At 46.5% G+C, this 20,046-nt stretch overlaps 2 protein-coding genes across 6 annotated transcripts in view; one reads left to right on the forward strand and one right to left on the reverse strand.

Moving 5' to 3' along the window:
• On the reverse strand, positions 1 to 12,289 carry LOC133628704 (PAT complex subunit CCDC47). 2 transcript variants are annotated; one of them, XR_009820801.1, is made up of 14 exons: positions 12,009 to 12,289; positions 10,163 to 10,428; positions 9,942 to 10,049; positions 8,750 to 8,924; positions 8,039 to 8,160; positions 7,461 to 7,526; positions 6,653 to 6,754; positions 6,107 to 6,217; positions 5,622 to 5,707; positions 4,361 to 4,419; positions 2,954 to 3,063; positions 2,687 to 2,854; positions 1,507 to 1,639; positions 1 to 720 (listed from the first exon to the last, which is right to left on the reverse strand). XR_009820801.1 is itself a non-coding variant. In XM_062017263.1 (13 exons), exons 2-13 carry the CDS (start codon positions 10,421 to 10,423, stop codon positions 1,559 to 1,561), a joined length of 1,449 nt encoding a protein of 482 aa, XP_061873247.1. In that variant the 5' UTR covers positions 10,424 to 10,428; positions 12,009 to 12,289; the 3' UTR covers positions 1,180 to 1,558. The 2 variants fall into 2 exon arrangements, 1 of the variants encoding a protein (XP_061873247.1); XM_062017263.1 differs by lacking the exon at positions 1 to 720 and having other exon boundaries at positions 1,180 to 1,639.
• Positions 12,101 to 20,046, forward strand: part of LOC133628703 (ATP-dependent RNA helicase DDX42) — a 21,386-nt gene continuing 13,440 nt past the window's right edge. For 2 of the 4 annotated variants that reach the window (XR_009820800.1, XM_062017260.1), the window contains exons 1-8: positions 12,101 to 12,369; positions 14,118 to 14,345; positions 15,360 to 15,510; positions 16,084 to 16,145; positions 17,123 to 17,159; positions 18,636 to 18,785; positions 18,983 to 19,087; positions 19,652 to 19,771. Coding sequence is in view for 3 of the 4 variants with exons in the window: in XM_062017260.1 (XP_061873244.1) it covers positions 12,116 to 12,369; positions 14,118 to 14,345; positions 15,360 to 15,510; positions 16,084 to 16,145; positions 17,123 to 17,159; positions 18,636 to 18,785; positions 18,983 to 19,087; positions 19,652 to 19,771 (1,107 nt within the window). In the remaining variant the exon portion in view is untranslated. Of the gene's footprint in view, positions 12,455 to 12,555; positions 12,750 to 14,117; positions 14,346 to 15,359; positions 15,511 to 16,083; positions 16,146 to 17,122; positions 17,160 to 18,635; positions 18,786 to 18,982; positions 19,088 to 19,651; positions 19,772 to 20,046 lie in introns of those variants that run through there. The other 2 variants (XM_062017261.1, XM_062017262.1) reach the window with 2 other exon arrangements.

Genomic DNA, 20,046 nt, shown 5'->3' on the forward strand with positions numbered 1-20,046 from the left:
GAGTGTTTCAATTATATTTTTACTCTTCAGTAGATTGTTTACATTACAAAATTAGCTGCCATGGCCCACAACCATATGGGACTTCAGGAAAGCTTGTCCACTGAACTCAAAAGAGCACAAACTAGAATCTCCTTTCAAAGAACTTAGTGAAACAATACCATATTAAATCTTTAAAGCTAAATAGTGCTAAAATTTCACATCATTACATTAGTTTTGGTTTTAAATAAAAGTTTACCAACCATTCTATAAAATTAATGTATTTGCATGTACCAGCTTACAGACATTTGCCTTTCAATCAGTGTGAAGTATCCCACAGCTGGAACAAGAAGCTGAAGCAATTGCTGTTTCAACAGCAGCTCCTTTCTTATTGCCTCAAAACCAAGTTTGCACAAAAGTAGTGAACAAGAAAATGCAAGACAGTTCTTCTTTTCCCCACCCTCCCCACAAAACTGTTAAAAGTCTGTTACAAGCAACAATAAAATTCCTTCTAGACAGGAAGCATTTATAAAATGCAGCGCTCTCAGTTAGCCAAGTGCTTGCACAGGGGCAATTCACTTCATTCTCCCCTTTATATTCCAAAACCTGAAGCAATCATTTACCAAATGAAGAGGATCCCACATCCCCTGAAGCATTCTATTGTTTTTTACTTGCTTGGGGAAATTTGCAGTTGCAGATACTTCACTGAGTTTAGTTTCTGGGCTGAAGTGAACCGGGCAGCAGCTGCTGAGATCAGGAGAAAAAGTTTATGAGGCAAACTTGTACAGTTAAAAAACTATTTAGAGAAAGCTAGCTGAAGCTTCTGAGTTTACCATGCACCCAACTCCTGAAGAAACACCACGTTGACATTACAGATTTCACATTGTATTAAGCTTGCAGCATTCAAAAATCACAAGTAGGAAACTGTTCATGTATTCCACTCCCTCCTACAACCCCTCTACGTTTTACATGAGGCCAATCACGCCCCACAGGTGACTTAATACTGTTTCAGTCCCCAATTTGTACAAAAGAAGAATCACTAGCCTGTTTTACTGGGCTTAAATCCCTGAAGAACCCATACTGTGTATGGAAGGCTCTAAGTTTTGTGCCTTTAAAAGCTCGATGCAAATAAATGCACAGTAAATGTTTCTTGTGCAGTTTTCCCCCCCTTGAGTTTTTCCCCACACCCCCCCTTCCCTCCCAATAACTAAAACCCCAAAAATGTTTCAAACCAAAGCCATAAATATGTTACCAGCACATGTGGACAGGATTACAGTCTTATGTTTTTAAAGAACAGATGATAAGGAGCATTCAAGAATATTGCAATTCTTTGTTGGTTTGTTTAACAGACAAGTAGCAAAAAAAAAATGTCAGCCACCTGGAATAAAACTGCTGAGACAAAGCCTCTACAGAACACCTGCATGTTGCTGTAATACTTCAGTAAGTAACACGACAATGTAAGGAGCATTTCTCTTTGATGGCTACTAGTGTTCAAAAGAAAGGTGGGGTTTGTGGAGGAAGTCTTTGTACCCTGCAAATCAAAAGTTGCGCAGGTGGCACTGAGACACTTCTCACCACGGAGTCACATCGCTTTCACTTTGATTTGCTTCATCTTCATCTGCTTCTTCTCGAGTTTCTTCTGCTCACGTCGCAAAGCAGCTTCCTGGAAGCAAGGTCAAAGAGTGAACATCAGCCAGGTGAGCATGTCACAAGAGCCAAACAAGAAGGGCCTCCATTACTTGAGTTCACGAGCTGGGCAAAGAGCGTACATGCTGCAAGTTATCTGCCTGCCACCAAAACAAGTCAAAGCTGGACATTGCTGGTCTATCTACAAGCAGCCCTAAGAAATACTGAAGGGGAAAATGTGCCAGTGGCTTGGAACAGTCTAAATCTGAGAGCTGGGCACAGAGGAACCTGCAGAGGTTCAACAAGGGCAAGGGCAGAGTCCTGCAGCTGGGGAGGAACAAGCCCCTGCAGCAGCACAGGCTGGGGGTGACCTGCTGGAGAGCAGCTCCAGGAGACAGACCTGGCACTGCTGGGGGAGAATCAACTGCCCATGAGCAGCAACGTGGCCTGGTGGGCAAGAAGCCAATGGCAGCCTGGGGGCATCCAGCAGAGTGTGGATCCAGCAGCAGGGCCAGGGAGCTTCTGCTCCCCTTTGCTCTGCTCTGCCACATGTGCTGAGGCCTCATCTGGAGTCCTGGGGCCAGTTGTGGGCTCCCCAGCTGCAGAGGGACAGGGAAGTGCTGCAGAGAGGCCAGCACAGGGCCAGCAAGATGCTCAGGGCACTGGAGCATGTTCCTGCTGAGGAAAGGCTGTGGGCCCTGGGGCTGCTCAGGCTGGAGGAGGCTGAAGGGGATCCCATTAATATTTATAATCATCTCAATGGTGGGTGTCAGGAGGTTGGGGCATCCTTTTTTCGATGGTATCTAGCAACAGGACAGCGGGTGATGGGATGAAGCCAGAACACAAACAGTTCCATTTAAACACAAGGCCAAACTGTTTGAGTGTTGGGGTGAGGGAGCCCTGGCCCAGGCTGCCCAGGGAGGGTGTGGAGGCTCCTTCCTTGGAGCTCTTCAAGCCCCACCTGGACACGTTCCTGTGCTCCCTGATCTAGGTGGGAGCTGCTTCTGCAGGGGGGTTGGACTGGATGAGCTCTAAAGGTCCCTTCCAACCCCCACCATTCTATGACTGTGACCATCCACCTCACCTCCAGCCGACGCTGCTTTTCAGGATCCTCTTCATTCATGATTCTCTCCTTCTCTGCCCGTTTCTTCTCCTCTCGGCGGGACTGGGCAGCCTCCTGTCTTTGCACATGGGTCAGTTTAAGGAAGTTCTCTTCCACTCGAGCTCTGTTCTTGTCAGCCTTTTGTTTACCCTTTGCACAGAGAATGATGGTTAACGTGCAGAATGCAGTTAACGCTCCTCAATCTCAAGGAGCCAGTGTTGACGATGCAATTTCAGCCACACTACTTACTTCTCTGTTCAGACGGAACTTCTTTGCTTTGTCAATACAGTAGATAACCATGCTCATCAGAGGCAGCAAAGACTCCATGTCCTTTGGGGAAGTGTTGCCTGAACCAGGCACTGAAATAAAGGAATTTTCTTGTTAATTCAGAGTTTGGCAGGATTCTTGTACTTGCTGTAAGATTCTTTCCTTATTGCTCAACACCATCTAGGTGGTACCTGCTTCAGCAGGGGAGTTGGACTAGATGATCTCTAAAGGTCCCTTCCAAACCCCTACCATTCTAGGATTCTATGATACATGAAAGAAAGATGTTCTTGTCCTCTTGAGGAAAGACAGAGCTTAGTGCTGGGTCCTGCAGTTAGGTTACAAATCCATGCAAAGGGTTGGAGAAGCATGGCTGGAAAGCTGCCTGGTGGCAAAGGACCTGGGGGTGTTGATCAACAACCGGCTTCACATGAGCCAGCAGCGTGCCCAGGTGGGCAAGAAGGCCAGTGGTATCCTGGCTTGGATCAGCACTAGTGTGATGATGGATGGAGGGCATGTCGGTTGACAGCAGCTGAACAGGAGGCAGCAGCGTGCCCAGGTGGGTAAGATGGCCAAGTGCATCCTGGCTGGGCTCAGCACTGGGGTGGCAGCAGGAGCAGGGCAGGGATTGTTCCCCTGTGCTGGGCCCTGGGGAGGCTGCAGCTCCAGGGCTGTGCTCAGTGCTGGGCTCCTCACTCACTGCCACAGTGACACTGAAAGGCTGGAGTGTGGCCAGAGCTGGGCAGCAGAGCTGGGGAAGGGGCTGGAGCACAAGGGTTCTGGGGAGGGTGTATTCTGCCTGGAGAAGAAGAGACTGAAGGGAGACAGGAGGTTATGGCAATGATTCTGTGGCAAGGTCTCTTCTCTCAAGCAACAGGACAGGACAACAGGACAAAGGGAAACAGCCTCAAGCTGCACCAGGGGAGGTTTAGATCGGATATTAGGAAAAATCTGTTCACTGAAAGGGCTGCCAAGCGCTTTCCCAGGCTGCACAGGAAAGTGGTGGAATCCCTATCCCTGGAGGTTACTTAAAGATGTGTAGATATGGCACTAAAGGATGTGGTTTAGGAGTTAACCAAGTAGTTTTGTGCAAGCTCAAAGGGCAAGGCACATGGCTTAAAAACAAGCCACATGGTAACCAAATGCAACCATCAGGAGAGATACAAACGTGAACTAAGATCAATCACAGCAAGTCTGATGAGCCTGTTATCATGACTATGAGCCACTCAGTCCCCAGTGTAATTACTGCATAATTAATCCACGATCCTGTTCCAGCACAAGTCATTCATCACATCATTATCTTCCATAGCTGACAGAACTTGAGCATGTGACATATAATGCATGACTCTTCCCCTTAGATACACAGACATCCCTGCACATCAGTTCTCTTACCATTAAATGTAAACAAAAGTGTCTTTTTAGTCTCAGGCAGTTTTGTAAGCTGACCTTCCCTGGTGGGAAAGAAAAAAAGGGGCTGGAATGAGGGAAGAAAAATACAGGCATACAAAATACCTCACATTGTTAGAGCAAACCTTGTCAAGAGAGACACTTGTGGACTACTTGAAGAAAAAAAGATGAAAAGCCTGGCTGTAACCCCCATATTTAAGTCTCTGCTCAGATTCCTGAAGTGTTTGACTCAAAAGCATGCAGTGAAAAGGCATTACTGTAAAAATGAATCATCTCATCTCAGCAGAGGTCAGCTGAGCTCTGGCACCTGAGCCCCACTGACATTCTGGTTTACACATAGTCTGTTGTTTACATTACTCCAAATCTTCTATAAATAGCAGGAAAAAACCCCAAGAATTCAAGTCTTCACTGCCCAAACCTCAGAGTATTCTAATGTAGAAAGCCAGACCTGCATTTCCCACGTCCACTTCAAGGTACCTAAACAGCTGTTGTATCATTAAATCAAAAGTATGTTCCTTTTTCTGGAGGACAGTTTCAAGTTTGGATGCAGATCATTCATTTATATGCCTGTGAGCATAACACACCCTTGCAAAAAACCTAAACCACCCATCACTTGGCAATTCTGAAGCAGCAGCTGAAAGTACCTCACAATTAGGAGGCTTAGAGATACAGCAGATATACTGCATCTATTTCTCCAGCACAGCTGAGAATCAACCTGGAGTACCCAAGAGATGGATTCAACAGCAGAACATTTAAGCCAGATCAGGTAGAGAAGGGCCAACAATCCACAGTTTTGAGTTTGTTTCTTCCACTGCAGACCTGACTTAAATGTAGTTCTCAGTGCATTCAAAAGCATCGAAGTTAATGTGTTCTCCTCCTGCAGGGTTGTTTCTTGGCCCTTAAACTCTTCCCACGCTGTGTACCTTCAGTGGGCTTACTCAGGTGTTTTTCCATGCTGCTGTGTACACTGTAGCTGCCAGGGGTTATCTAAATTTATAGCTCCTCAAACTACAGTGGAACCAGCACACTCAAAATAAATATTAAGGGCAATACAGCACCTTGATCTTCTGAACTACAACAGCATTTGGAAGTATTGGGAGCCTACTTATTCACCTGTTTCACCTTTGCTCCCAATTTATCTTTGTGTGCATTCCAGCAAGATCCACACTGCAAACAGTTTTGCCAGCCTCTCTTTTGCTTAGTGTTCCAGTAGCTACTGGGAGGAGAGATTTAACTTTATACTTACTCTTGCATAAGTTTTGGACCGGAGAACTGGTCCGAGAATTGGACGGACTCAATCTTGTCAGCGTAGTGCGTGAGGAAATGGATCATCTAAAGCAGAAACTGGAGTTAAGTTTTTTCCCCCCCCAACACCAATCCATCTGCAGCCTCCCCATGCTCCATACAGGTTTGTTAACATGTCAACTTTGAAGCCCTGCAGAAACACATCATCGTTATCCTCCTCTGAACAGGCTGTTGGAACTAACTTCCAGGCTTTGAAAAGCAGTTTGAAGACTGAAGTTTGTGTTAGACTAAACAGATGTTATGTCAAAGGAATAAAGATGGAAGAATTACACTCTTCTTCCAGCCCTTCAGCTTCCTGAAGGTCTTGACTTCTTTAGATCTCACCAGGGCCCCTTTTCATCTCCTGTAAACATCCCAACAGGAAGGACTTCTTGCATAGTGGCAAGGTTTACCAAGGAAGACTTGTACTAACTCATTCAAGATTACCTTAGCGTCCATCATTCCCTCTGTGACCTCTCCCATCTCTGACAAGATAGCCAGCGAATCTGGAAGCCCATATTTTGCACCAGACTTAGGTTTATCACTGCAGAACTCACTCTGTTTCAAAGAGAACAAAGAAATAAGAACAAAACACAAGCTTTTAAGTGGCTTATCAGACTGACCTGTTCCAGTATCAATAGTTTCTAAGTTAGTATTTCCCTTCAGTAGTCAGGATTTTAAGGGAAAAGAGATAACAATTCTAATACATCCATGCTGGTATGCTCAAAGTTGGAGGAAAGCTTTTTGCTTCCACTGAACAGGAACAGAACAAAACCCAACTGGCCTCCTACCGACCACACTTTAGTGCTGTTGCTTGAGAGAAGTTGAGAGGGAAAAGGTTTGCAAACCACTGCTAGTTATCACCAGATTCTTTGCAAGCTGCCGAGTGTGAACATATGTAAAGTTTTCATTTCAGATCATGTCAAAGCAGATGACTTAGACCCAAGCTTTCCACATCACGTATCACTAGTTAACTTCCCAACATGAACATACCAGGTCCTGCATCTCTTTCTGAAGTCGCACCAGTGCTTTTCTTGTTCCAACAGCAAACACGTAGGTGTCCATATCTTCATCGTTCATTGTTACTTTTATTTGCTGTGGGACAAAATGTTATTAGCCTGGATCAGAGCTAGATGATGTATACTCTGCCTTCAGACTACTGGCCAAACAGACAACTGTATCCTCTGTGACTTCAATGTTTGGCTGACATTGATTCATAAGAATAAAGCCTAAGCAAAGCCACACAGAGCTAAAATAAAGGTTGTTGATTTAAAGCTTCTCAGTGTGCCTTAAGGTAAGGTTGCTTTTTAATGATACTGAGTACAAAGTGTTCTGGTATCATGCTACAGTGTAATGACAGCTACTAGAGCAGCAGTTCTAAGACTCCTTTGCAGTGCAAGTGTCTGTTGCTTACATGCATCTAATTAGATGTATTATAGATACAGGGAAAGAGTATTCAGAGTGCACACAGACACTATTCTCTCTTGTAACCTCTCTTGGCATTTATGTAGTTCAAGATTACTCTCATCTCCAAAAGCAAGGCAAAAAGAAACACTACAGGATGTAATATCCAGACCAGCATATGCATCAAGTGGCTCTGTTCAGACAGACCAAACAGACAGAAGAACAATCACTAAGTCTTGAAGCACAATAAACTGTTGGCCAAACTACTCAATTTAAAACTCACAGATAAAACCAATTTCCAGTCATCAGCAGTTTGCATTTTGCCAAAAGCAGCAGAGCTGAAACAAAAGAATGCAGCAGTTTATATCACAGCTAATCTGAAGGGCTGACTACGTACCACTTGGTCAGAAGCTGGCCTCATCATGCGTGCAAGAACATTCAGTAGGTCTTGTCTCTTGAGAAACTAAAAACACAAAGTTTGTAACCACAGAAGAAGAGAAATGAACATACCCACAGCACAGCACTTCATTGGCAGTTAGCAGTGGGGCTCAAGGAAAAAAATAGGGCAGTTTTAAGCAGAAGTGTTTCACAGAATAATGCTTTATGCATCAGGCAAGTTTCTCAGGACCTTGTTCCCTCAAGTTAGGAGCTAAACCCATGTGCAGGGTTGTTCTATCCCAGGTGTGTGACTCTGCATTTGTCACTGCTGTACTTCCTTGGAACTCCTGGCATTAAATCCCTCTAAATGGCAGCTGGGCTCTTCAGCCTAATCCATTTCTGTAAGCATTCACTCTTACCTACTTTGGTAGGCAGAATACAGGCCTGTACAGATCTGTCCACATTCAGAACCCTGTATCTGAATGACAGCAAAAGAGTTGAAGTGGGACTCCTTGTTGTTCACACAACAATGGAAAAGCCTCCAAAACCTGAGAGCTGGTGACATTTAAAGAGTACAACCAACACTCTCATCCTTACCTTTAGCTGGATGAGCATTCCCTCACAACACACCCTTCCAGAGCACCACAAGTTATATATGTGTTCATTTTCTTGATTTAGTTTTCCAGTGCTGGTGGCTTCTTTATTAGTGCCATCATCCCCTGAAGAAAAAAAAAAACCCAAAAGTAACCAGAGAACTGCAATCTAAACATCACAAATGTAAACACCAAAGTCTGTCAGTAGGCTTAGAGCTCAGTTGTTGCTGGATTACTTCAGCAAGCACTGGGATGGTTTCTGAATAATATATAACACCATAATCTAATTTCAGCACTGGGAGACTGGCACACTAATTTGCCTGCACACAGCTGGAACTAGTGCCATCATTTTTAGGACAGGAGGAAATGGGCTCAAGTTGCCCCAGGGGAGGTTTAAGATCAGAGCTGGAGAACTTTTTCTTCGCGAGAGGGCTGTCGGCCCCTATCTCAGGCTGCCCAGGGAGGTGGGGGAGTCCTCAGCCCTAGAGATATTGAAAAGACACATGGATGAGGTTCTGAGGGCCGTGGGTTAGTGATGAGCTTGGCTGTGTGACTTGACTGGTTGGACTCCATGACCTTAAAGATCTTTTCCAACCAAAACAATTCTATGATCATCCATCTGCATTGAAAAGGTGACTCTTCTCTATGTAGCCTCTGTGCTGGTCTAGTATTACTCTGATAAACTGAAGTGAATCCAGTGGTTAGGAGAACTCACCAACAAGAGCAAAGTTACTTTCTAGCAGCTCCCTGTGTGTATTGAACCACGCGTGAGCCAGACGGTTGTTTTTGTTCTTCCCAATGATGTAATTCATGATGTAAGCAAGGAGACCTGTTACCATCAGGATCTCCATGTAGTAACTCTCCCAGCTGTTTTGGAGGTGAGCAGGGACCTGTGGTAAGCAGAGACTTTCACACATTGAATGAAGAGATTCCATCCACACAAAGTGGAAAACGCCTGGAGAAGCTTCATCCCACACACAGCAGTGCACTTCACAAAGGCAACTGGATAGAGCTAAGCCTACATAATGCATTTGGCTCTACTGGGACACAGTAATCATAAAGGAAACAACTGCTAACAGCATTCTCAAAATACCTGGCTAACACAAACATAATACTTCTCTCTTTCAAGTCAGCCTGTGCTAGCATGTACCCCTCTGAGTCGTCAACAGCCAGGCATGTCAACCCACTGATTAGCTCAGCTTGATCTCCTTCCCATCACCTGATCATCATGCAACTTCTGTTGAAATCTAAAGCAATACCCAATGTCCAGGACCATTTTCAGGATGCCACCAAGAGCCAGAGACTGAGTGGGGGAGCAAAGAAGCCTCCCTGACTTTGCCATCTTCAAGAAGGAATTAGTCCTTCTGCTATCACTGTATAACCCTTCAATCCTAAGTACCTAAACCTTCATTTTCACTACCAAGGCCAGCCATAATGCTTAAAAAAGAACTCAGGTATAATAAAAATGCACCTGAAGGTCATTACTTCTAGGTCCTCCACTTCTCCCCCACGGTCATACTGGTAAAAGAAGCAAAGTCCTAAATGCTTTGGTCAAAATGATGTTTCAAAACATCATTTTAAACCATCCATATCCTAATGACAAGTCTCCTTTTGAATACAGCATTGATCCAAGGATGGTAGTTCCAGCAGCTTAAAACAGACCAAAAGCACCTGCACTGGATGTTTCACTCCAAGCCAAAAGAGCAAGGATGGTATCCTGCTGCTAATCTTGTGTGTTATTTCAGGTGTTTCTAGTCTCCACGCTTCTTCCCATCTCTGCACTGCCTCTTGTTAACTCAAATAGCAAACTCTTGAAGACAGATCCTCTCTTCTGTTCGTGTTACTAGCCTAGTGCCTTAAAAAGTGATGAAACACCAAAGAGAAAGCAGATCAACATGTATACTTACATTAACTATTGTTATGGGGTCTTTATTTTTGCTATGGGATGCATCTGGTTTCTCTTCATAGCCTTCAAACTCCTCATCATCATATGGTTCACTCTCAGTATCACCATCCTGAGGGACAAAGACCACAAACAGCATGAAAATCCCAAGCAAAAAGATCAGGTGAAAAGACAGGTGTAGAGGTATCGTTAGGAAACACACAGGGGAAGGACATTAGGCATTACCTGTGCATCTGTGTCATCAAAGTCTTCCTGATTCTCATCCTGACCTTCAAGCTCTACAGTTGCTTCTTCTTCATCGTCTTCTGCAGTGATGACCCTTTGAGGAGACTCTGTGACTGCATCTTCGTTAACATCTTCAAATTCAGCAAAGTCATTATCATCATATTCCATAATGTCATCTCCATCCTCAAACTCATCATACTTTGCCACAGTAAAACTCCATGGGATGAGGAGGGCAGCAATAAAAAGATACAAATTCTTCATTTTCACTGAAAAAGAATAACCCAAACACTGAATTAAATGTTTATATCACACCTCCAGTAATGCCCCCAAGTCATTTCACAGCAGCAGCTTCTGAAAGCAGACACATTCTGCTATAAAACTGACTCTCCAAAGGCATCCCTCAGCTTTGCCAGCTCATTTCAAAGACCACACACTGTGCCTACAGTCGTTATTCATTAGCAATTAGACACAGTTGGATCAATGAAGCTGTAACAGACCTTAGGACGCACTTCCTTAATTGACTGTAAACAGCGATGCTGTGATAGCTTCTGCTAGGGGAAAAGTGCTCAGCTTGGATTTTCTACCCTGCATGCTCAAAAGCAGGTCCCACAGCATCCCACCACTACTGTTTAAAGGGAAAGAGATTTGGTTGCAACCTCTACCAGCAATAACCCAACTGTGATGTTTCACAACAGCTACGGAGCATCAGCTCCATTAGACGTGGCAGTTAAGACACATTTTGATTCACTCCCACAACCAGATCTGAGTGGGAACCTGAATGTTAATGAGATTGTTCTCCTAAAAACTGAAGACAGAGATGATTTGTTTTCTAAATTAGACCAGCAGTCCTCTGAGTACCACATGCTGGGAACCCACTGCTACAAGTGACAAGGATAACTCAAATAAACGCCTTCGTCAGAGACTCCTCAAGCAAACAGAAACCTGATGGAAAGAACAGCAAGGCAAAGCCCATAGATTTGGCATGTTGTTTGGGTACTTCAAAGTGTGACATGAATTTCCCCAGAGAAAAAGGGCAGGACTTGCATTCAGAGGCTAAAAACACCAAGACGACGCAGCCACCTGCTCAACCGAACCCCAACAGTTTCAACAGTAACAAGTCTGAGGCTAGTTGAGGATATTCACTTTCAAAACATGCTCCCAAGTCCGTAAAGCTTTATGCAAAAGAAACTTCTGCAGCTGATTCCAAAGAGATGGTTGAACTAGAGGTGGGTGAAAAGCAGAACGTGCTCCTAACTCGGCTGTCCTCAATCACAAGGCAGATCAGGTTCTAAGTACAAACGACTCCGCTAAGCAGAATGTACTTTGGCAGGCCCTCCAAGATCCACACGCCACCGACTTCCTTCCCCTTGCCAGAGGAGCCGGTTCACGCACCCATCTCCACTCAGGCGAGTGGGAAGAGAGAGCAACCCCCCCTCCAGCCTCGCCAGGACCGATCGCCAGCCTGACGCGGGGACACCCACCCGCGAGTGCTGCCCGTGTCGCACTCCGCCGCGAATCCCCTGGCTCCAGGCACACGCCACCCTTCCCAGCTCCTTCTAGGGACACGAGCCACAGCTAGCGAAGCTCGAATTACCTCCTTGCCCCCCTCTCCCCCAAACCAGCCCCACAACCGCGCTCCCCGCCGCGGCGCACAGCACAGGCCCCGCCCGCCCGCTGCCCTCAGGGCCCGGCCGCCCCTCATCCAGGGCAACCACGGGGCGACGCGCGGAGCGAGGCGGGGGAGAGGCCGACGCTCTCCCAGGGAGGCGGCAGCGAGGTGCCCCGTCCCCGGCAAGGCGCAGGACGGCGACGGGGCCGCGGGAGCCCCGACCCGAGGCCGCGTTACCTGAGTCACGCGGAGCCGCCGCGACCTAGGCCGGGCCCTCACGCCGCGCTGCGCTGCGCTCCGCGGCCGCCAGCGGCGCAGCCTGCGTGCTTTGCGTAGCGGGGGGCATGCGCGGCGCGGGCGGCGCGGACGCGGGGCCGAGCGGGACGCGGGCGAGCCGGGGGCTAAGCGGGCAAACCCCCTGGCAGTCGCGGCCGAGCCTCGGCGCCGCCGGCAGCGGCCGCCCGGGACGTTCACACCTTGCCCGCTTCCCGCCCCCCCCGCCGTCCTGCCGCGGCTTCGGCCCTTGCGAGTGCGCACGCTCCGCGCCGCCGCCGGCCTCAGCGCGGAAGCCACGTCCGGACGGGACGTCGGCGCGTAGGTACGTCGCGTCTCCACCCCCCTCAACACTCCCCCCCTCCCCGGTAACCGGGGTAGCGGCGGCCGGCGGCTGCGGTGCCCGAGGGGTGAGTGAGGGGCGCGGGGCCGGGCGGGGAAGGACGGCGCGGCGGCTCCTCCTCCTCCACATTCCCTCCTCCCCCCACCCCGGCCGGCGGCGACCCCTGAGGGCGGGAACTGGCGGCGCCGCGGCCTAGTGCGGGCTCGGGCAGCCTGGGCCTGGCCTGCACAAAGGGCCCGCCCCCGTGCCGGAGCCCCGCGGGCGGGAAGGGCCGCCAGGGGCCCCGCCGAACCGGGAGGCTGAGCCTCGCTGAGGGCTGCGGCTGCCCCGGGACGAGGGGCCTCCGGCGCTCCGGGCCACTGGTGTGTGCTGAGGGAAGGGCGGGGTGGGGGGTGCGGGGATCCCTGTCTTCAGAAACCGCCAGCGACGGGAGCGGCCAGGACACGCTGCTGCGGTTCCCTCAGAGCCAGGGAATCCCTGGAAAGGGTCTGTGCCGGCGTGTTTCGTCCCTCGGAACGGTGTTGGCCGGGAAGGAAAAGCCCCGGCACTTTGCCTCAGGGTTCCGCCCGCGTTTCATCGCTGCTCTTTGGAAACCCTCACCCTGTCAACTCACTGGTGGGGTCTGTGGGCAGACCAACCAAACTCGGTACTTTTCCAGCTGTCTGACAGAATAAAGGGACGATTGTTTTTTATTTTCTGGGGCAGTAGGGAGTGGAAGAAAGAAATCAGTAAGTACAAGGAGGAATAGTCCTTAAAATCAGATGTGATTGCTTCCAAGTAATCAGCAGCAGAAGTGCAAAGTTCTGCCTTTCATCCGTTGATGCAGGTCCCAGGCTGGTAGATGTTCTACACAGAGAGCAGTAGCACTATTTACTGTCAGGGTTTCTCATTTTTTAAGTTGCTTTTCTTGCCAGTGCATTCTGATCTCCTTGGAGGTTTCTCCCTGAATGTGAGGATTTGTTTACTAAGACTTAAAGCCTTTGGGCCACGTAATTATAACATACTTGAAAAGCAGTGTTTGGCTGCCCTGAAGCTATGACTGACTTGACCATGCAAGATGAAATCATTTAATAGCTTGAAGTGAGAAGTGTACATCTTAGTCTGATCAGTCTTCATCTAACGTAGTACATCAAGTTACACAGAACCACAGAATCTTAAGGGTTGGAAGGGATCTCGAAAGATCATCCAGTCCAACTCCCCTGCCAGAGCAGGAGCTCTGGGCTTGAAAAGTGGAGGTTGGAGAAGATATTCAATGATGCTTTCTGAAGGAAGGAGGCAGTTGGCTCTGAGTCTCATCATGGAGCTGTAGTGGTTTGCAGTGGTGTGGTGTTTACAAAGCCATGAAACACACAATGATGGGGCTGTATGGACTTGTCAAATGTGTACTGAGGTTGATGTTCTACCTGTTGTTCCTCCTGACATTGGGAGCTCTGGCTTTGAGTTTGTATGTCCTAGGTTGCAAAACAGATGAGACAGATGACATCTTAAATATGCTGAAGTCATCATTGAGAGACTTGATCTATTTTAGAAGACAACTTCTTTGTTTGATCCTTTATTTTCAAGTTGTGTCTATGTTCACACTTAGAAGAAAAGAACAAAGCCCAGTCCTTTTTGGAAGCCGTCATTTCCACAAGTCTCTTTATCTTGAGATACAAGGAAAACCCTGAGGATTCCACAGAACTGCCTGAAGCAGAAAGGGCATTCACTTATCCATTCTGATTTCTCAACAGATACATCATGAATTGGAATAAAGGTGGACCTGGGACGAAGAGAGGCTTTGGCTTTGGTGGCTTTGCCATAACACCTGGGAAAAAAGAGGAACCTAAGCTCTCTCAGCAATCTCACAGTGCTTTTGGAACAGCCGGTTCCTCTGCTGCCTTTGCGAAATCAGGGCCTCCTCAGCTGCCTTCTTTCTACAAAATTGGGTCAAAGCGAGCGAATTTCGATGAAGAGAATGCGTAAGTACAGTTACTTCTTTTGTTTAGCCACCTCTAGAGTTTTGGGTGGCAAAAGTTTCCAAGGTCAGGGAAAGCAGAGAATCATAGAACCACATCACGGTGGGGGTTGGAAGGGACTTTTAGAGTTCATCCAGCCCAGCCTCCTGCTAAAGCAGGTTCCCCTCACTCAGGGGGCACAGGAATGTGTCCATGTGGGTTTGGAAACCTCCTGAGAAGGAGCCTCCACACCTTCCCTGGGCAGCCTGGGCCAGGGCTCACTCACCTAAGCACCAAAGGAGTTTCTCCTTCTGTTTAAGTGAAACTCTTCGTGTTCCAGCTTGTGCCCATCACCTCTTGACTTGTCACTGGCCACTACAGAACAAAGTGTCACCCCATCCTCGTAGTGAGCTCATTCATGTTGCAAATGCATCAAGGGTGTGAGGAGGCTGGAGCCAGGCTGTGCTCAGGGATGGCCAATGACAGCACAAGGGGTAATGGGGACAAGCTGCAACAGAAGAGGTTCCAAAGCAACACAAGACAGAGTTTGTTCCCTGTTGAGGTGAGGGAGCACTGGCAGGTGCTGCCCAGATGGGCTGTGGAGGCTTCTTCTCTGGAGCCATCCCAAACCCATCTGGATGAGTTGCTGTGTGCCCTGCTCTAGGTGGTGCTGCTCTGGCAGGGGGGTTGCACTGGATGAGCTTTCCAGGTCCCTTCCAATCCTTAAGGTTCTGTGATTCTGTGATCCTCCTGATACACACACTTTAGGCACTTGTAAGTACTGATAAGGTCTCCTCAGCCTTCTGCAGGCTGAACAGCCCCAGGTCCCACAACCTTTCCTTCTCAAATGCTCCAGTGCCCTGGTCTTGGTGGCCCTGCACTGGCCTCTCCCCAGCAGTTCCCTGTTAACCTGGGGAGCCCAAAACTGAACACAGGACTCTAGATGAGGCCTCACTATCTGTGTGTGGGAAACAACTCAAGAAGACAATGTGATGCTTTAAACTCTGTGCTGACCCACCATTATTTGTTTCTTTACAGCTACTTTGAGGATGAAGAGGAAGATTCCAGCAATGTGGAATTACCTTACATTCCAGCAGAGAATTCCCCCACCCGCCAGCAGTTTCATTCCAAATCGGCCGAGTCCGACAGCGACGATGATCCCCTGGAGGCTTTCATGGCTGAAGTGGAGGCAAGACCTGGCTCCTGAAATGTTGATTTGATTTCTGTGGCCGTGCTTCTCTCCAGTCAGGGGCACCACATGTCACTCCTGTCTTTGGGCAGCTGTATGAGTGTTGCTTAGCTTTGGTTTTTAGCTAAGATACTGTGTTAATTAGAACTCAAAGGTGGGTTAGATAGATAGAGAGTGGCTATAATTTCAGTATCTTAACAGTTTATCTCTTTTGAGCTTGAGCAAAACAGTACAACAAAGAGCTTTGAGTGTCTCTGAGGATGAAACTCAGGTTTTGTGTGTTTTTCACTACCTGAATTGAAGTGATTTGTATTTCTCATGAGCTGTTTGATAGCTACAGTTCTGCTACTAGCTGAACTCCATCAGGAGAGATGCAGAGAATGGTTTTTTTCCAACAACGTTGCTGCAAAGTTACTGTACACATTTCAAAAGAGTAGGATATGGAACCAGGAGAAAGCTTCATCCAAAGAGTGTTGTCACTGTGGTGTGATGATTTAGTTATGTAGGAACATTTTTCCCTCCCATGTTTTATCACCTTGGGGTTTTTTAACGTGTCATTTTATGACCTGTTAGGATCAAGCTGCTCGAGACATGAAGAGGCTTGAAGATAAAGACAAGGAAAAAAAGAATGTGAAGTAAGTTCTCCTTTGTCATTCCCCTACCTGCCTGTGTCTTGTGTAGTGCTAAAACAATTCCAGTGCCTTTTGTTGATGATGATTGTTCTGTAAACAATACAATCTATACCTAGTAAACAGCATTAACCAGTGCATGGTATCCCCCATGGGTAAAGTTCTGTGCAGTAGAAGTTGAATAATAAGAGGGAACAGTCCATCCTGCAGTAAAATGTAACAACACTTGGAGTTATCTCACACCAGAAGCTTTTCTAGGCCACACAAATTGGGGCAGCACATTGTACTGCTACCAGCTTTCCAGTTCAGCCTGAATGGTTTTACTTCTTTCCACATCCTTACAGTGATCAGGCTGCTTTTGCATTGATGGGAGCAAAATAGCTTTGGTGTACCTCAGAGATTCTTCCAAGCTTGAACTAGGCTTTAGGATATTCCCTGTAAAGCTGATTTATTATGTAGCACGTGACAATTAGGGTGTTAAATTGGGAGCTGATCTTTCTGCAGCTTATCTGTGCTGCTTATGCTGTTGATAACAAATGTCAGGTAACATTGGCAGAACTTGCACTGCATGGGGTTGATCAGATTATACGTGGTCCTGAAACAGAACACCGGATCCAAATCACCACCTGGGGAAGTTCTGAACTGGATTTGCACTTGATGGCTCATATTCCTCTTCAGTTAAGGGACTTCTGTAGCATCAAGAACTTAGACCAGGATGGTCTTTGATGTGGCTTCTGCTGGGAAGACGGAGATCTTAATCTTTCGGTTCTCATTACTAGAAGTAAAAAGAAATCTTTGCAGGGTCGTTGTTCTGGTTGACACCAAATATACAAACTCCACGGGTTGGGATTAGAAAATGTTACTGAGTTGTTAAGTGTTGTGTCTTCAACCAAACATGGAGCTCAGCACTAGTCACATGAAGGATGGAGCTGAGTATGTGGAACACTTGCAGGGAAGTTTTTTTTCTCCGCTTGTTTTTCCAGGGGTATTCGGGATGACATTGAAGAGGAAGATGACCAAGTGAGTTCCTATGCAGTCTTTCTATTTTCTGTTGTTGTTGGTGGTGTTGTTTCTTTCTTTTTCTTTCTTTTTTTGCCTTCCCTCCCCAAGTATGTAACTACTAGGTACAAACAAAACTCCAGTATCATGCACAGTACCATGCACAGTATCTGGACAGTTCATCAGGAAGCTCTAGTGGTTACTCCACTGCCTCTACCCTTCTAGGTGTCTCACTGAAAAGTCAAAGAATATTGGGGGCTGATTTCATTCTTTTTACCCTTAAGATTTTTCAGTTGCACCTCCACTTCTTGTACAGGTTTTTACAGTATCTGAGGGTCTCATCACATATGAAATTAGCAGAATCAACTGAAGTGGGGGACTGTGAAACTCTGGAGGCTGTTTGAAGTGCAATTTTAAGGGGAAGAACCAGGGTTTTTGCTCTTTATTTTCAGAGGAGCTCCTGTTGTGATTGAGGATTCTAAGCATCACTGTAATAGAAGTAATAAACAAAGAGGAAAGACTTTTATTTCAAGGTGTACTTTACTGTAATGAATAACTACTGTGTTGCTCTGAGAAACTCGAGAGCATGGAAGGGTTGTCTGGCCTCTAGGCCTTTGCTTCTAATTTCTGGAAGCTTTTCTGCTTCCAGGTGAGTGTAGCTGTGCTAGAATTTGAGCAAAGGTGACTCACACAGGGAGACAGCTGTTGTTCAGGTGGATTTACATATCCCTGTGCCTGAGTGATGATGGGCAGTGTGAGTGAAAAAGATGAGTGCATACCTTTATTTCTAATTGAACCTTGCTTAAAAAGTTTGGTCTGCAATACTTTGCTTGCAAGTCAAGCAAGAATGGTGTTTCCTCCACTAGAATGTCTTGGTGTGCCAGTTAGGTTCTTGTGGGACACACACATACTATTGAGCTGTGAGGATGGCACGTGGTAGTGGTGACAGCAGCTTCTAACTTGGGCTTGTGTTGAGAGACTCTTCTGAAATAGTTTCTTTCCCTTTTTGCTGTTGAATGTCCTGAGGAAATAGCTTCTTATTTCTTAGAGTCTAGTTAGGGGAAGTGGAGAAACTACCCTTGGCATAGTGTGTTTAAAAACAAATGGAAGCATCATCTGCTTAGTAACATGTGTTCTCTGTTCAAAAACCTGCAGAGTTTGTACTTTGTTCACATGGACAATAGATTCTTCTCTTGTTAAAGCATAACAGGTCTTGGTAGGAGGAGATGTTAAGCAGACATGCAAGAGAAATGTGGGGTTTAAAAGCATTTTGTGGTTTAACTGTCACTAGAGTTGTTACTTACTCTCTGTCCTTCTGGATGTCGCTGCTTGTGTTTGGTAGAAGAATCAGTTCTAGTGAACCCTGATGGCTTTTTCTTTCCCTCAACGGTGGGTGTGAAAGCAAACAGCCCTCTAGCCATATACATCATTGAAACCAGTGCAGTAGTGTTTTTCACATGCTATTGTGTGTGATTTTACTGATGTGTTTTACTGCAGGAAGCTTATTTTCGCTACATGGCTGAAAACCCAACTGCTGGGGTGGTCCAAGAAGAAGAAGAAGACAACCTGGAGTATGATAGTGATGGGAATCCAATTGCACCATCCAAAAAAATCATTGATCCTCTTCCACCCATTGACCATTCAGAGGTAGGAAAGAAACTCATTCCATTCCATTCTGAACTGCTTCCCTGTAACATTTCAGTGCTGTCTGACAAAAGTGGCTTCACATCAAACAAACATTCTTGCAGACAGTTAAGAGCTTTGGAGAATAAATATGCTTCCCCTCCAAAAGTTAAATGTACAGAGAGAAAGTCCTGGACTAACTTCAGTAATTACCTTTACAGATTGAATATCCACCTTTTGAGAAGAATTTCTATGATGAGCATGAAGAAATCACCAGTCTCACCCCACAGCAAGTGGTGGAGTTACGGCATAAGCTAAACCTCAGAGTAAGCTGCTCACAAAACTATCCTCCCAGGGTCTTTTTACTCCCTTTTTAGGGGAGGAGCTTAGGAGTTAAAATGAAGATTTTCCCAGGGAACTCCAGCTTTTGAAAACCAAGCCTCTCAGTGACTTCCATTGAAGGGGGCTTGTGTTTCCCTCAGCAGTTCTTGAATGCATTCATCAAAATTGGCACTAAAAATTGCCAGCTGCATGGTTGCACTTGGCCTAAAGAACTCCAGAGCTAAGAGCTGAAACTGGAAGTGGCTGCAGGAATTAGTTCTTTGCCTTTTGTGACATGTCAGTGGGGTGACTGTTCTATGAAGGGAATCATTTGAGGAAGAAGCCGGATTGTGCCAGGAGGTAGACATGATGTTTAGTGGCTTCTGTTGATTGACAGTTTACCGACATTTTTACGCCTGAGAGGCCTATTTACACAACCCATTTGGAATCTGCACCTATTTAAACTTCTTCAAAAAGCCATTTTCAGATGCAGAAAGACCTTTTTTATGCTTTTGTACAGATTGCTCTTTGTTTCTCTCTCACTGATGATGAATGTTTGTGTTTCTAAGGTTTCTGGTGCTGCTCCTCCAAGGCCTGGCAGTAGTTTTGCTCATTTTGGTTTTGATGAGCAACTTATGCATCAAATTAGGAAATCTGAGTATACCCAGCCCACTCCCATACAATGTCAGGTGAGTGTTGTTACTTCTCTTACCATCTAGAGAGAGCTACTAGTCTGTGTACAACTCCAATTTCCTGTATAGAGCTGCCAAGGAGAAGAATACTCTGTTTTTTTGCTAGGAAAATGTGATTATAATCGACTCCACTTTTCTTGAGGTGTGACAAAATGAACATGGTGCTTTGTCCAAGGCATGTTTATTAGGACCTTAGTCCATTCTGTTTGCAAAGAGCAGCTGAGGGACTTCAGCTCTCAGAATGGCTACACAAAGAAAAGGCTCAAAGGATT

Source organism: Colius striatus, chromosome Z (assembly GCF_028858725.1).
Source record: "Colius striatus isolate bColStr4 chromosome Z, bColStr4.1.hap1, whole genome shotgun sequence".
Taxonomy (NCBI): Eukaryota; Metazoa; Chordata; class Aves; order Coliiformes; family Coliidae; genus Colius; species Colius striatus.

Bases quoted from the DNA above. Each gene is read 5' to 3' on its own strand.
- LOC133628704 (XM_062017263.1), bottom strand. From the start codon at position 10,423: ATGAAGAATTTGTATCTTTTTATTGCTGCCCTCCTCATCCCATGGAGT. The intron at 10,050-10,162 runs GTAATGCCTAAT...TTTGTCCCTCAG, and splicing joins TTGATGACACAGATGCACAG to GATGGTGATACTGAGAGTGA. The intron at 7,527-8,038 runs GTAAGGATGAGA...TTGTGTTTTTAG, and splicing joins GAATGCTCATCCAGCTAAAG to TTTCTCAAGAGACAAGACCT.